The 16,181-nt window shown below is 39.7% G+C and overlaps 1 protein-coding gene across 3 annotated transcripts in view; it reads left to right on the top strand.

The window, feature by feature from the left end:
* ATF7IP2 (activating transcription factor 7 interacting protein 2) overlaps positions 1-16,181 on the top strand; it is an 89,336-nt gene that overhangs the window by 39,697 nt on the left and 33,458 nt on the right. For all 3 annotated transcript variants that reach the window (XM_025370490.1, XM_025370492.1, XM_025370491.1), the window contains 5 exons: positions 3,012-3,172; positions 4,600-5,438; positions 7,524-7,648; positions 12,133-12,267; positions 14,363-14,461. In XM_025370490.1, coding sequence (XP_025226275.1) covers positions 4,610-5,438; positions 7,524-7,648; positions 12,133-12,267; positions 14,363-14,461 — 1,188 coding nt within the window. In that variant the 5' untranslated portion in view covers positions 3,012-3,172; positions 4,600-4,609. The remainder of the gene's footprint in view (positions 1-3,011; positions 3,173-4,599; positions 5,439-7,523; positions 7,649-12,132; positions 12,268-14,362; positions 14,462-16,181) is intronic.

The following is a 16,181-nucleotide window of genomic DNA, read 5'->3' as shown; positions in this document are numbered from 1 at the left end:
ATAATTAAAACTTGAGAAAATATAATTCATCTTTTGCAGTGTGTTTATAGGACAGTGTTTCCATCTCAAAGATCTGTGAGTTTTGGTTTATGTGACAGCAAAGAATTCAAGTTGGCTGAAGAGAGGAGTTCTGGTGATGGTAGGGATCCCCAATTAGTTTGGGTGGTTATTTTTTATTCTCAGCAATGAATTCAACTTCACTAAACAGTTTCAATGATAGGCAAACTATATAGTTAGAAATATTTAACTTACTTGCACCTTTTATTGGCAGTTTTGCTTGTCTCCCCTAAGCATTCTCATGCAGACGTTTTCCAGGTGAAATACCTCTCCTCAGAGCCGTAAGTTTAACCAGTTGCGAAGTATGTAATGTTAATGACCATTTAGTTCATGTTTTTTATGAAGTTTAACAATAATGTACTCTGAGCTGGCACTCTGCAATCCTACTGTATATTGTAATAATTGCACAGCCGTGGTATAGCACCATGTCCTTAAATAACTTACATCAGTGAAAGGCTTCTTTACCACCAGTAGGCTTCACTATTTCACACAACATCATGGGGTAGAGAAGGATGTCACAAGGAAGAGAGATGAAACTTTAACCATAAAAGAAAAAAATATATTTAATTTGACTATATGAAAATTAGGAAGAGCCTGATAAGACACCTGTAACTCATATAACAAAGGATTGACGAAGGAATATGTTATTGTTTTTGGTTTTTGTTTTTTTAAGACAACGTCCAACTCTGTTGCCCTGGCTAAAGTACAATGATGTGATCTCAGCTCACTACAACCTCCACCTCCTGGGTTCAAGTGGTTCTCTTGCCTCATCCTCCCAAGTAGCTGGGAATACAGGCGTGTGCCACCACGCCCAGCAAATTTTTGTAGTTTTTAGTAGAGACAGGGTTTCACCCTGTTGGCTAGGGTGGTCTCGAACTCGCCTCAGGTGATCCGTTCACCTCAGCCTGCCAAAGTGCTGGGATTACAGGCGTGAGCCACCACACCTGGCTGGAATATGGTTTATAATATGTTAAGTATGCTTTAAAAATGAGAGAGGAAAAACACCCAAGAAGTCATGAGCAGGAAATAACCAGGAATTTTTACAGACAAGTAAACATAGCTAATAAACATAGGAAAAGATGACAGTAATTAGGGAAAGGCAAATTAAGACAATGAGAGCTAATTCTTTATCCAAGTAGATTGACTAAAATCAAGTCTGGCAGTACCAAGGGTTCAAGAGGATGTGGCTCAGTGGTAACTCATATATTGACTGTATAGATGCAAACTGGTAGAACTGCTCCAGGAAATAATCTGGCTTTCTTGCCGGGCGCGGTGGCTCACGCCTGTAATCCCAGCACTTTGGGAGGCCGAGGCGGGCGGATCACAAGGTCAGGAGATCGAGACCACAGTGAAACCCCGTCTCTACTAAAAATACAAAAAATTAGCCGGGCGCGGTGGTGGGCGCCTGTAGTCCCAGCTACTCAGGAGGCTGAGGCAGGAGAATGGCGTGAACCCAGGAGGCGGAGCTTGCAGTGAGCCGAGATCGCGCCACTGCACTCCAGCCTGGGCGACAGCGCGAGACTCCGTCTCAAAAAAAAAAAAAAAAAAGAAAAGTTGAACATAGATACCTTATTAGCATCCAGAAATTCACCCAGGAAATGCTTACACATAAGCACCTTGAGACAGAAGTGTTCAGAATAGTGTTGTTGTGTCAGAACATCAACAAGAACTGGAGATGTAATCCCAGCACTTTGGGAGGCTGAGGCATGAGGATCACTTGAGTCCAGGAGTTTCAGACTAGCCTGGGCAACATAGTAAGACCCAATATCCACAAAATTTTTTTTACAAATTAGCCAAGTGTGGTGGTGCATGCCTGTAATCCCAGCCTCTTAGGAGGCTGAGGTGGGAGGATAGCTTGAGCCTGGGAGGTTGAAGCTGCCGTGAGCCATGCTGCACTCCAGCCTGGGTAACAGAGCAGCAAGACCCTGTCTCAAAAAAAAAAAAAAAAAAAGGCAACTGGAGGTGACCCAAAGATCTTTCACAAATGATCAGATAAACAAATTTTGGAATATCTGCCCAATGAATTATTACAGTGCAAAGAAGAACATGAATTATTGCTATACAGAAGCACATGGATGAATTTTATACATACATATAACTGAAAAAACAAGTATTAGCTATAATTTGCTCAACAAAATTAAACAGTATATTTGTTTACATATGACATTTATGATGAAACTGTAGAAAAAGTAATAGAATTATAAACTAAGTTTAGGAAACTTCATCAGGATGGAGAAGAGGTGCAAGGGGCATTGTTTGGAGAAACATGAGTAAATGCAGGTTACTGATAGTATTCTACTTATTTGTTGTGGGTGTTTCAAAGATGTTCACTTTATTATACTTTGTAATTAACACATATTACAAGTCTTTTGTATGCATCAAATGTAGAGGTACTTTTTTACTCTAGAGCTTAAATTCCAGCACTTTTTACTAGTTTGGGCCTTTTCCAAAGGCCCTTAGAAGGGCCATAGTAACAATATGTTCGCGTGGTTGGACGTTTTCATCAGATTTACAATAGTAAGATATTTTAAGTATAGTCATTTGAGACCCCTGTCTCTCTTCACCTTGATTTCTTCTTTGTGTCAGCTGGCAGTAGAGTGGTTTCAGGCATTTTGTGATTGGTGGCTTTGTTTGTGTTTAGTGGGATGTGTTTGTGATTCAGAGTCATTTCTGGATGTAGGTAATTATAGCCTGTCAACCTGATTGTGTTGGGAATGTGGTCTCTGGTGCCTGGCACCTGTAATATGTGAGTATTAGAGAAGCCAAAGTTTGAAATTTATGAAACCAGAAGGTAATCAGGAAAAAATTCCCAATTATCTGATGTTTAAAATTTTAAGTATAGGATTTCGTTCTCATCAATTTCCAGTCAAAACAGCACTTTTCTCCTGTCAGAAATAACAACATACCACATTCAATTATAAATTCACCATATTTTTATTTTCTTTTTTTTATAGGAATCCTGCTTTTTTTTTTTTTCTTTTTCTTTCTTTGAGACAAGGTCTCGCTCTGTCACCCATGCTGGAGTGCAGTGGTGCAATCACAGATCACGGCAGTGTCTAATTCCTGGGCTCAAGTGAACCTCCTGCATCAGCCTCCTCAGTAGCTGGGACCACAGGCATGTGCCACACCTGGTTGAATTCTCCCTTTAAAATAATATAAGAATGTTTTTATTTGTAGGACACAAAACTGTAGCAGTGTCTTCAGGTAAAGCTGCTAGTTTTATGCATCATGATTATCAGTTTTAGCAAATACATCATTAAACCATGCTAGAGAAAAGATTTGATTTGTTCATTTTCTTTGGAAAATAATGCAAGAATTGTATTCACGAAGAGACAATCAAATAATACACAGTCCTATAGGAAAAATATAATTATATAGGCACATTAGGGTCTTAATGAAGAGTGTTCTTCTGTTTTTCTGGATTTATTTAGTATACATATCAGGTTTGTTTGTTTGTTTAAGACAGAGTCTCGCTCTGTAGCCCAGGCTGGGGTACAGTGGCACTATCTTGGCTCACTGCAACCTCTGCCTCCTGAGTTCAAGTGATTCACTTGCCTCAGCCTCCCAGAAGGTGGGATTACAGGCATGTGCCACCACGCCCTGCTAAGTTTTGTATTTTTAATAGAGATGGTGTTTTGCCCTGTTGGCCAGGCTGGCCTGAACTCCAGACCTCAGGTGATCCACCTACCTTAGCATCCCAAAGTGCTAGGATTACAGGCGTGAGCCACTGCGCCCGGTTAGTTGGCTTGTTTATTTAAGCTGGAATGTTAGGTATCTTAGTGCTTATTTTATTTTATTTTATTTTTTTTGAGACCATCTCACCCTGTTGCCCAGGCTGGAGTACAGTGGGGCGATGTTGGCTCACTGCAACGTCCACCTCCCAGGTTCAAGTGATTCTTGTGCCTCAGCCTCCCAAGTAGCTTGGGATTACAGGTGCATGCCACCATGCCTGGCTAATTTTTGTATTTTTAGTAGAGACAGGGTTTCATCACGTTGGCCAGACTGGTCTCGAACTCCTGACTGCAAATAATTCTTCCGCCTCAGCCTCCCAAAGTGCTGGGATTACAGGCATGAGCCACCACACCCGGCCACATTTATTTTAGAAACTTGAACATTAGGAAATCTTAAACAGATGCCATTATGTATAGAAAATGGAATGTTTTATACAAAACTTTTTTTTTTGTTTTTATGAATTAGTACAATTTAATCTTTAGATTATTTAAACTCTGACTTACCTTGATGAGTAAATAGTGAATGGTTATGGCACTGAGGTGATACAACAAGAAGTGGCTAGATAAAACTATCAGGTAGAGGCTTACTAGCAATACAGATTTTGAATTTATATAGTTTTGATTTATAGAAACAATAGAAATGATTTCTGTTTTCAGTAACATGAAAATGGATATAATTTTCATTAAGGTGATTATCTGGAGAGACAGTATCAATGTTATTTTAATATTCTAAATAAATAACTTTATTTCAGTAGTAAATAACTTTTATTCACTAGAGGAATGCACTTAAATATGATGTCTTGAATTCCAGGATATGAAAGATGGCAAGTCCAGATAGAATTAAACGGAAGATATTAAAAGCAAAAAAAACAATGCCCCTAAGTTGCCGGAAGCAAGTAGAGATGCTGAATAAGTCCAGGAATGTTGAAGCACTGAAAACAGCAGCAATTGGGAGTAATGTTCCAAGTGGTAATCAGCGTTTCAGTCCTAGTGTCATAACTACCAAATGTAGCCCTTCTGAAAATGGTGCATCCTCACTGGACTCTAATAAAAATTCAATATCAGAGAAAAGTAACGTATTCTCTCAGAATTGCATAAAAGCAGTAGAAGAAATCATTCATTCAGAAACAAAATTGGAACAAGTTGTTGGTTCGGACCAAAAGCCAAGTAAAACAACAGATTCCCCCAGCAAAGTCTTCATAGAAGAGGCAAAAGATTCACTGAACACTTCTGAAAATGATTCTGAGTGTCAGACAAATGTAACAAGATCCCTTTTTGAGCATGAAGGGGCTTGTAGTCTGAAGTCCAGTTGCTGTCCACCCAGTGTATTGAGTGGTGGTGTTCAGATGCCAGAGTCTACAGTAACCAGTACCGTGGATGATAAAACTGACCAGATGGTTTTCCATTTAGAAACAAACTCCAATTCAGAATCACATGGTAAAAAGCAAGGTGACAACATTTTATGTTCAGAAGAGTCAGGTTTTGTGCCTGTTGAGAAAACACCTAATTTAGTGAATTCAGTCACTTCTAACCACTGTGCTGATGACATTTTGAAAACCAATGAGTGTAGTAGACCCTGTCCTTCCAGTATTTCAAATTGTGAAAGTGCAGACTCAACATGGCAGTCATCACTTGACACTAATAACAACAGTAAGTATATACTTATGCACCTTTTAGAAAAATTAAAATAGTCAGTTTTCCTTGGGGTATTTTAAAGTCTCAAATATATGAACAAGTAGAATATAGACAGGAAAAAGGTAAATGGTGACAACAATATCACAGTATCTTGTTTCTGAACCATTCTTGGTGAGGTGGGGGACAGGTATCCACTATATTAAAAGGGTAATTATTGCAAAGAAGGAATCGATCACTTTTCCTTAAGTACAAAATATCAAAAGGTGGTTTATAGCAATTATTTGGTTCATTTCATATACATCTCTTCTTATTTTGAAGTTTTATTAGATTAAGAAGGAGGCTAGTTTAAGGAGAGTGGGTTTTAAAAATTGTTGGTAACCCTATTTCTTTCTTTTTTTTCTTTTCTTTTTCTTTTTTGAGACGGAGTCTTGCTCTGTCGCCCAGGCTGGAGTGCAGTGGCACAGTCTCGGCTCACTGCAACCCCCACCTCCCAGGTTCAAGTGATTCTCCTGCCTCAGCCTCCTGAGTAGCTGGGATTACAGGTGGGCACCACTACGCCTGTCTAAGTGGTTTTTTTTTGTTTTTTTTTGTTTTTTTTGTATTTTTTGTATTTTTAGTAGAGATGGGGTTTCACCGTGTTGGTCATGCTGGTCTCGAACTCCTGACCTCGTGATCCACCCGCCTTTGCCTCCCAAAGTGCTGGGATTACAGGCGTGAGCCACCGCACCCAGCCAACCCTATTTCTTTCTGTAGAATTGACCTGTAAATCACATGCTAAGTATAAGATGATAGATAATATATTCACACGTGTATATATGTGTATGTAGAGAAAGAGAAGCACCCCAAATAGTAAAATGAAGTCCTTGGGTTATAACATCATTAAAATAGCAAAAGTGAATTTCATTTGAAGTAGGGTGTTTTGTTAATGAAATAGAAAAAAACTGATTTAATGCTATAAATATTGTGTTCTTGTCCAGATTACAGAATGGTCTTTTAACAAGATGAATTTAAAATTACTTAAAAATAATAACAGTATCATCTATTTAAAATATGTATAATACGACTGGCTGGGTGCGGTGGCTCATGCCTGTAATCGCAGCACTTTGGAAGGCCAAGGCAGGAGGATCGCTTAAGCTCTCCAGACCAGCCTGGGCAACAGATCCAAGACCTTGTCTCTTAAAAAAAAAAAAAAAAAAAAAAAAACACGCACTGTGCCTAGCAACTATAATCCCAGCACTTTGGGAGGACAAGGCAGGTGGATCATCTGAGGTCAGGAGTTCAAGATCAACCTGGCCAACATGGCGAAACCCCGTCTCTACTAAAAATACGAAAAAAATTAGCCAGGCATGGTGGCGGGCACCTATTATCCCAGCTACTCGGGAGACTGAGACAGGAGAATTGCTTGAACCTGGAGGGGCGGAAGTTGCATTGAGCGGAGATCGTGCCACTTCACTGTAGTGTGGGCGACAAGAGCGAGACTCCTTCTCAAAATGAAAAAAGAGTACCTTTATATAAAATAACGTAGAACCACTTAAGTCACTATAAATAGAGAATTAAATGCCATAATTTGTTAAGTTTTTGTTCGTATATTTGTATTGAATTGGAGACCAGAACCCTACCTAAGATAACTCATTTTTTTTAAGATTAGTTTGTGGGTATGTTTTTATTCAGTTGAACATTCTAAAAAATGCTGCAGTGTCACATTTTAGTTTTTCCATTTGCTCAGAGGGTCTCTAAGTTAGAGAATTCCTATTTCCTTCTCTTTTTTTCTTCCTTGAAACGGGGTCTCACTGTGTTGCCCAGGCTGGAGTGCAGTGGTCGAGGTGCTCACTGCCACCTCAACTTCCCAGGCTCAAGCAATCCTCTCACCTGAGCCTCCTGAGTAGCTGAGACTACAGGCATGTCCCACCATACCCAGCTAATTTTAAATTTTCTGTAGAGATGAATTTCCACTATGTTGCCCAGGCTGGTTTTGAACTCCTGGCCTTAAGCCATCGTCCCTCCTTAGCCTCCCAGAGTGCTGGGATTACAGACATGAGCCACCACGATGAACTTGTTTTTTTCTTTAAAATATCTTTCTAATTTTTCCATCTCCTCAAGGCCATTATCAAAAGAAGAGAATGTTTTCAGAAAACAAAGAAAATGTTAAACGCATGAAAACTTCAGAGCAAATTACTGAAAATATTTGTGTAAGTTTGGAAAGGCAAACAGCATTCCTGGAACAGGTAAAATATTGGGGCTTAAATAAAACTTTTACTTTTGATTAGTAAAACATGGTAAAAGTTAATTATCTGGTCTCCACAATGACATAACACAGACAACTTTGACTTGATGCAAAGCTGGTATGTGAAAGCCAAGTTATCAGACAGACTGGGGAGAGAGAATTATTTACATCACCAAACAGCTCTGGTTTCTTGAAAATGCTCTCATGCAGAATAACCTAGGGATCATGTGTAGGTAGAGTCCTGTTGCAAAAAGAGAATGGGCTTTCAGTCAGTATTACACTCAGATTTGTCTGTAAGTCAGACACTGCATGACCTTCAGCTTTGTTAAACAATCCAGTGTCTTTTGTACTAGTCATGGGGTTCTTAGATCTGCAGCTATATCCGTTTGTAGATCTCACCACAACCCAGAAGACTCAACCTGAAAGTCCATTGCCAAGTCCCTCTGCATTCAGGTTTCCTTGCCCTATTTTCCAAACTTAAACGGATATGGTGCATTATCTGACATTTTGCTTTATAGCATCATTAAATACACTTCTTGCTTTCATTGTGGCCTCATTTTACCTCATTGTACTACAGTCTCAATATGTGTCTGATCAATTTTTAGCTGAAGTGTAGCGTGTTTCAGTTCTAGTAGAATGGCTATACTCAGGACGCGTTTTGATGACCATGTTTTCCTATTTCACTACCACTAGAATGCCACCACTATAAATCATTATGTGGTAGACTAATGTCTCCCAGCTGTAATGGACCAAAATGTCCCCATCCAAACTGCCCTGCAACTGTTTCAGAAACAGAAACACTACTTTTGAAAACAGACCATTACAATTACATAGTTACATATACTATGAATGTGTATTCTTCACCTAATAGTAAGGGAAAATAAAGAGAAAGACTTATGCAGAACCAGCTTAAAGGGTGAGTCGGCAGTTTTTCCCGGTCTACCTTTTGGTTTTCTTCAAAGAAGAGCAAAGGAGACACAATAAAAAATATGTAAGTGTTCTGTTGTTGGCAGGGAAAGAGTAGAAGTATGGTAAGCATAGATCCTAGCCCTAAGGACCATGTTATTCAAGAAGAAGGTTGGGGATTCCAGCTGTGTCTTGTTTCCAGTAATTAGTAGCTGAAGTGAGAAGTTTCTGTTTGCTCATTTGTTTGAGGCAGAATCTCACTTTGTCACCCAGACTGGAGTGCAGTGGCACAGTCTTGGCTCAGTGCTACCTCCCCCTCCTGAGTAGTTGGGACTACAGGTGTGCACTAGCATGCCCAGCTAATTTTTTGTGTGTATTTTTAGTAGAGACAGGTTTTGCCATGTTGGCCAGGCTGGTCTTGAACTGCTGATCTCAAGTGATCCGCCCGCCTCGGCCTCCCAAAGTGCTGGGATTACAGGTGTGACCCCCACACCCAGCCAGAAGTAAGTTCTGATGTGTACATAACCATCTCTAAATAGCTAGCTTTTCCTCACTTCTTATTCCTGTCCAAACAGTTATCTCTCTAAACCATATCTATATGTTTACTTTGTTTGAATCTCAATGAGATAGCCCTCCCCATCATTCTGACATTGTTCTCCCCTACTGAAAGAGTCCTACAGTGATCGTTTCTTAGCCTTTTGAGGTTTCATAAGGAGCATGGCCTGGTTAATTCCAGTTAAATTACTGAAGAGAAAGGGTTTTTCCTTTACAGTCTTAAGTTATTCACTCTACCCACTATCTCAGAAAGTTGGCACAGATTGGAGATAAGTTTATACTTTCTGCAAACTTCAGGCCAGTTTGGCTGCCATCTCCACTTTGAAACCAAGACTTCAATCTGATTCCCTGTTCATGGGCACATTACCATTGGTAAAAACATTTATGAGGTATTTGATGGAGGTTATTGTGTCTTCCTTCTGTATAAGGAACATTACCATTAAATTAGAACAAATGTATAGTCTAACCGACAGGAGTTACCCCATGGTGGGTACTTAGTCTAAAATGATCAAATTTAAGGACCTGTCCCAATCTGAACCACCAGGGAGTACTTGTTTAAATTGTGGTTTCTTGAACTCATAGTTGAAGACTGTTGTTTTAGACTACTGCTTTCTCAAACGTACCTGATAAAAACAATTTGTAGTAACTGTTTAGTATACAACTTTCCAGGCTCCTTTCCAAAAGATTGTGTTTGGTGGATCCAGGATGGGGCCTAGGAATTTGATTTTAACAACCATTCCCTGTGATTGTTCCTCACCAAGGATGAGGAACACTGTTAGAGAAACACTGTACAAAACAGTGTCTCCACGATCAAAACATTTAGATCTGTTTCTCCAAGATTCATGTGGGTATGAGCTTCACATATTGAACCCAGCCAGTGAACTAACAAACATGTGATCATAAAACACCACACGAATAATAGGTAATGGTCATCGGTAAAAATAATAGTATTGGCTGGACATGGTGGCTCATGCCTGTAATCCTAGCACTTTGGGAGGCCAAGGCGGGTGGATCACTTGAGGTCAGGAGTTCAAGACCAACCTGGCCAACAATGGCGAAACTCTGTCTCGGCTAAATATAAAAATTAGCTGGGCATCGTGGGGCATGCCTGTAGTCTCAGCTACTAGGGAGGCTGAGGCAGGAGAATCACTTGAACCTGGTGGGTGGAGGTTGCAGTGAGCTGGGATCACGCCACTGCATTGTAGCCTGAGCAACAGATTAAGACTCTGTCTCAAAAATAATAATAATAATAATATGTGTTTCTAAGCCTTTTTTTAAACATAATACATTTTGAGCACATTCATTTGCTCACCTGTTTAAAAGTTACGAAAGTAAAGTGACAATCATGTCTAATAATGTAGAGAAACCATGGAAGAAATGTTAGTGAAGCAAGCATTAGAGAAGAGATCAAGTAGACAATGTTGAAGAGTAAGAACGCTTGGAAACAGGAAGGAAGAGCCTTGGGAATGATCAAAATTAAAGAATATAATCATCCAGGTGATATCAATATAAGAGTTTAACGTGGGAACTATGTGTTCTGTTTTGAGCATCGTGAAGCAAGATACTGGAGGAAAAAATATGTAAATATTTTAAATACTTTAAATGTAGCATAGCAGGTCATATTAACAAAGACTACATACACTGTGATGAAAATTGCTTACCAGAAGGATACACACTGAGTAAAAAACTACAGTGAATGTTTCTGAATGTATGGTTCAGCAGAGCTGCTCATATCAGTGGCATTGAAGTTATTTTCAATGTATGGCTCAGCAGAGCTGGTCCTATCAGTGGCATTGAAATTATTCTCCCTGAAAATGGGCCAGTCTGTTTTCAAAAAAAAAAGATAATGAAGTTTGTTAATTTTTCATATTATAACTACTACGATTTGTTAGAACGGCATGCATGATGCCAGATAACATTGGTAACTACATAATTGTCCTTGGCTTCCCCCCTAATTTTTTTTTTTTTTTTTTTTTTCTGAGATGGAGTCTTGCTCAGTCACCCAGGCTGGAGTACAGTGGCGTGATCTCGGCTCACTGAAACCTCCACCTCCCGGGTTCAAGCAGTTCTCCTGTCTCAGCCTCCTGAGTAGCTAGGACTATAGTCGCCTGCCACAATGCCTGGCTAATTTTTGTATTTTTAGTAGAGTCGGGGTTTCACCCTGTTGGTCAGGCTGGTCTTCAACTCCTGAGCTCGTGATCTGCCCACCTCGGCCTCCCAGAGTGTTGGGATTACAGGCATGAGCTATTGTACCCTTCTTTCAGTTTTAGCACCATGCTCTAACTAGCTGAGCTAACCAGCTGATTGATATTTAAATTTTAACAATAAGAAAGCCACGCCCTAAAAAGTTATGGTAGTGGTGGTGATTATCTTGCATATTTATTTCTTTCATATCAATTCAGTGTTTTTTATTTTATGGTACTCTTTTGCGTATTACTTTATGTTCCTATAAAAATCCTTTGAGTATCGCTTGTTCAACATTTATTATATTATCTACTCATTTGTCAAGAAGGAAAATGAAGCTCAAAAATAATGCGACTGACTAAAGGTAGCTCATTAGTGGTAATGTCCAGTCTCACACTTGTGTAATTTGTTCTATATCTACTACAGACCAACCATTTTCATCAGGCTCTGGTTTTCAGATAAGTAGAGTTCCTTTATGTGGAATACTAACTAGGAGTTATAGACATTAAAAAATATAAATGGTATATAGTCTTTTAATTGTTTCTATAATGTATAATATGGAATTCAAGTGGAACTCTAGGAAACTAAAGTTAGCATTATGAGAATAAATTTAATTTCTAACATGTCCAGTATACTTAAATATTGGGTGTGTTCTGAGTTTAATATTCAAGTTTTATAAAACTTACTGGTATAGTTATATGAACATACAAATATAAATAAATAAACTATAATTGGTTATAGTAAATCTGGAAAAGAGCATGGCTTTTTTTTTAAGTAGAAAGTAAAATTGCTTTTAAATTTGAAACGTGAGGTGTTTTGGTTTTTATTTTAAAATTCTAGGTCAGACATTTGATTCAACAGGAGATCTATAGTATAAATTACGAACTATTTGATAAGAAACTGAAAGAATTGAACCAACGCATTGGGAAGACAGAGTGCAGAAATAAACATGAAGGAATAGCTGATAAACTCTTGGTAAGTTTTGATTTCATTTTAGTCCTTTTTAGGGGAGTGGGGGGTGTTCTTGCTCTGTTGCTCAGGCTGCAGTACGGTGGCTCACTGCAGCCTCTGCCTCCTGAGCTCAAGCAGTCCTCCCACCTCAGTCTCCAGAGTAGCTGGGACTACAGGCGCACAGCACCATGCCCTGCTAATTTTGGGGATTTTTTTGTAGAAATGAGGTTTTACCAGTTGCCCAGGCTGCCCTCAAACTCCTGAGCTCAAGTGATTCTCTAGCCTCAGCCCCGCAGAGTGCTGGGACTACAGGTGTGAGTCACCACACCTGGCCCATTTGAGTCCTTTTAAAAGGAAGAATTTGGTGGTATTTTTCATATTCGTAAAGGAAAACAGTAAGGGAAGACATACCTGATTCCTGGCCATTAGCCTAATGTAAGAACATATCATAGACAATGTAATTTATTATAGCTTAGCAATATTGGCTTTTGAGAAATATTCATAGAACTGTTAGGCATTCTGTGTCAATTGACAGGCTTAATACTTAGGCAATTTTGGCCGGGCGCAGTGGCTCATGCCTGTAATGCCAGCACTTTGGGAGGCCAAGGCGGGTGGATCACAAGGTCAAGAGATCGAGACCATCCTGGACAACATGGTGAAACCCAGTCTCTACTAAAAATACAAAAATTAGTTGGGCATGGTGGCATGTGCCTGTAGTCCCAGCTACTTGGGAGGCTGAGGCAGGAGCATTGCTTGAACCAGGGAGGCAGATGTTGCAGTGACCTGAGATTGCACCACTGCACTCCAGTCTGTTGACAGCAAGACTCCATCTCAAAAAACAAAACAAAAAAATTACATAGGCAGTTTCTTTTAAATCTAAATATATCCTTTATTAGAACTCATATAACCTGTTTCAAACTTTTTTTTACTTTTTGTTTTCCTCTTCTAGGATTACTTGCTAACTGATATTTTTACCCACATTAATTTTATTGTAGACCAGTTAGAAGTTTTGTTTTGTTTGTTTGTTTGAGATGGAGTCTTGCTCAGTCTCCCAGGCTGGAGTGTAGTGGTGCGATCTCAGCTCACTGCAAGCTCTGGACTGCAAGTCCCAGTAGCTGGGACTACAGGCGCCTGCCACCACGCCTGGCTAATTTTTTTGTATTTTTAGTAGAGACGGGTTTCACTGTGTTAGCCATGATGGTCTCAATCTCCTGACCTCGTGATGTACCTGCCTTGGCCTCCCAAAGTGCTGGGATTCCAGACGTGAGCTACTGCCCGGGGCCTTTTTTTTTTAAAAAACAAAACAAAAAAAAAAACAGAGTCTTACTCTGTCACCTGGGCTGGAGTGCAGTGGCATGATCTCGGCTCACTGCAACCTCCACCTCCCAGGTTCAAGCAGGTGTCGTGCCTCAGCCTCCCGAGTAGCTGGGATTACAGGCCCCTGCCACTACATCCAGCTAATTTTTTGTATTTTTAGTAGGGATGGGGTTTCTCCATGTTGGTCTGGCTGGTTTCAAACTCCTGACCTCAAGTGATCCGCCCGCCTTGGCCTCCGAAAGTGCTGGGATTACAGGCGTGAGCCACTGCGCCCGGCCGAAGTTTGAAATTTTTGTGTTCCTTAACTTTAATATTATAGAAGCATAGGCTGGGCATGGCGGCTCATGCCTGTAATCCCAGCACCGTTGGAGGCAGAGGCAGGTGGATCACCTGAGGTCGGGAGTTCAAAACCAGCCTGACCAACATGGAGAAACCCTGTCTCTACTAAAAATACAAAATTAGCCAGGTGTGATGGCACATGCCTATAATCCCAGCTACTTGGGAGGCTGAGGCAGGAGAATGGCTTGAACCTGGGAGGCGGAAGTTGCAGTGAGTCGAGATCACACCATTGCATTCCAGCCTGAGCAACAAGAGCGAAACTCTGTCTCAAAAAAAAAAAAAAAATATATATATATATATATATATAGCATAAAATGTTATTTCAAGCTTTTGCATATATTAGAATTTCTCATTTGGATAGATGTGTAAGTCTTACACAACTACTTTGGCAAATAATTGACCCTCCATCTCTATATGATATATAGCACTCTGGCTTAGTATTTCTTTTCTTTTTTTCTTCTAGGCAAAAATAGCAAAACTTCAAAGACGTATTAAAACAGTATTATTATTTCAAAGGAATTGTTTGAAACCAAACATGTTAACCAGTAATGGAGCCTGTAAGGTTCGTATAAACACACAGGAATTTTAGTAATTTAGTTGACTCATATAAGCGGTTTGATTATAAGAAATGAATATATTTCCAAGCTAGGACAGAAGGTGTAAAGGTAAGTAAGTTTTTACTTAGAGTGTTCCCATGAATCTGTCTCTGGAGAAGACACCCTTAGGTAGTAAATGCCACTTGTATTTCTGTAGTAAAGGGAGCAGAAAGAGGATTGGTGATTGCCAAGATTGTCTTCCCCCACCCCCATTTTATCATGAAAAGTGTCAAATATGTACAGCGAAGTTGAAATTACTTATTTTTAATTATAGTTTAAGTTCTGGGGTACATGTGCAAAATGTGCAGTTGCATTACATAGGTATACACATGCCATGGTGGTTTGTTGCACCTGTCATCTACATTAGGTATTTCTCCTAATGCTATCCCTCCCCTAGCCCCCCACCACCCAACAGCCCCTGGTGTGTGATGTTCCCCTCCCTGTTTCCACATGTTCTCATTGTTCATCTCCTACTTATGAGTGAGAACATGTGTTCAGTTTTCTGTTCTTGTGTTAGTTTGCTGAGAATGATGGTTTTCAGCTTCATGTCACTGCAAAGTACACAAATTCCTTTTTTTTTTTTTTTTGACTGCATAGTAGTCCAAGTTATATACATGCCACTTTGTCTTTATCCAGTCTATCATTGATGGACATTTGGGTTGATTCCTAGTCTTTGCTATTGTAAATAGTGCTGCAGTAAATGTACATGTGCATGTGTCTTTATATTAGAATGATTTATAATCCTTTGGGTATATACCCAGTAATGGGATTGCTGGATCATATGGTAGTTCTGGTTCTGTAGATCCTTAAGGAATCACCACACTGTCTTCCACAATGGTTGAACTAATTTACACTTTCACCAACAGTATAAAAAGCATTCCTATTTCTCCACATCCTGTCCAGCATATGTTTCCCGACTTTTTAATGATCGCCATTCTAACTGGCATGAGATAGTATCTTACTGTGGTTTTGATTTGCATTTCTGTAATGACCAGTGATGAGCTATTTTTCATATGTTTGTTGGCTACATGAATGTCTTCTTTTGAGAAGTGTCTGTTCATATCCTTCACCCACTTTTTGATGGGGTTGTTTTTTTCTTGTAAATTTAAGTTCTTTATAGATTGTGGATATTAGCCCTTTGTCAGATGGATAGATTGCAAAAATTTTCTCCCGTTCTGTAGGTTGCCTGTTCACTCTGATGATAGTTTCCTTTGCTGTGCAGAATCTCTTTAGTTTAATTAGATCCCATTTGTCAAGTTTGGCTTTTGTTGCTGTTGCGTTTGGTGTTTTAGTCATGAAATCTCTGCCCATGCCTATGTCCTGAATGTTATTGCCTATGTTAAAAACAAGAGCTCGGAGTCGCAAAGAAAATGAGCACTCAAACAAAAGATTTCTCAGCAAGGTAAATTTACTTCCACAGAAAGGTGCTGCCTGCATCAGTGATGATCGCAAGAGCACACTGAACAAAGGAAAGCAGGGGTTTTTATTCCTAATGTCATTCCTGTTTCTGTGTCCTCCCGCCATTAATTGGGGTCGGATTGTACAATCCAAACTGATCCCAATTGACTAGATTTAGCATTTAGAATAGGACAAAGAACCAGGAAGTTTATTGTTTGTACCTAACAACTTCAAGTAAGGTGGTGTGGGTCAGCTACAACCATGGTAAATGGAGGCATGCCTGGGCGT

The sequence above is a fragment of the Theropithecus gelada genome, chromosome 20 (assembly GCF_003255815.1).
Source record: "Theropithecus gelada isolate Dixy chromosome 20, Tgel_1.0, whole genome shotgun sequence".
NCBI lineage: Eukaryota > Metazoa > Chordata > Mammalia > Primates > Cercopithecidae > Theropithecus > Theropithecus gelada.
This window is presented reverse-complemented; position numbering and strand designations above follow the sequence as displayed.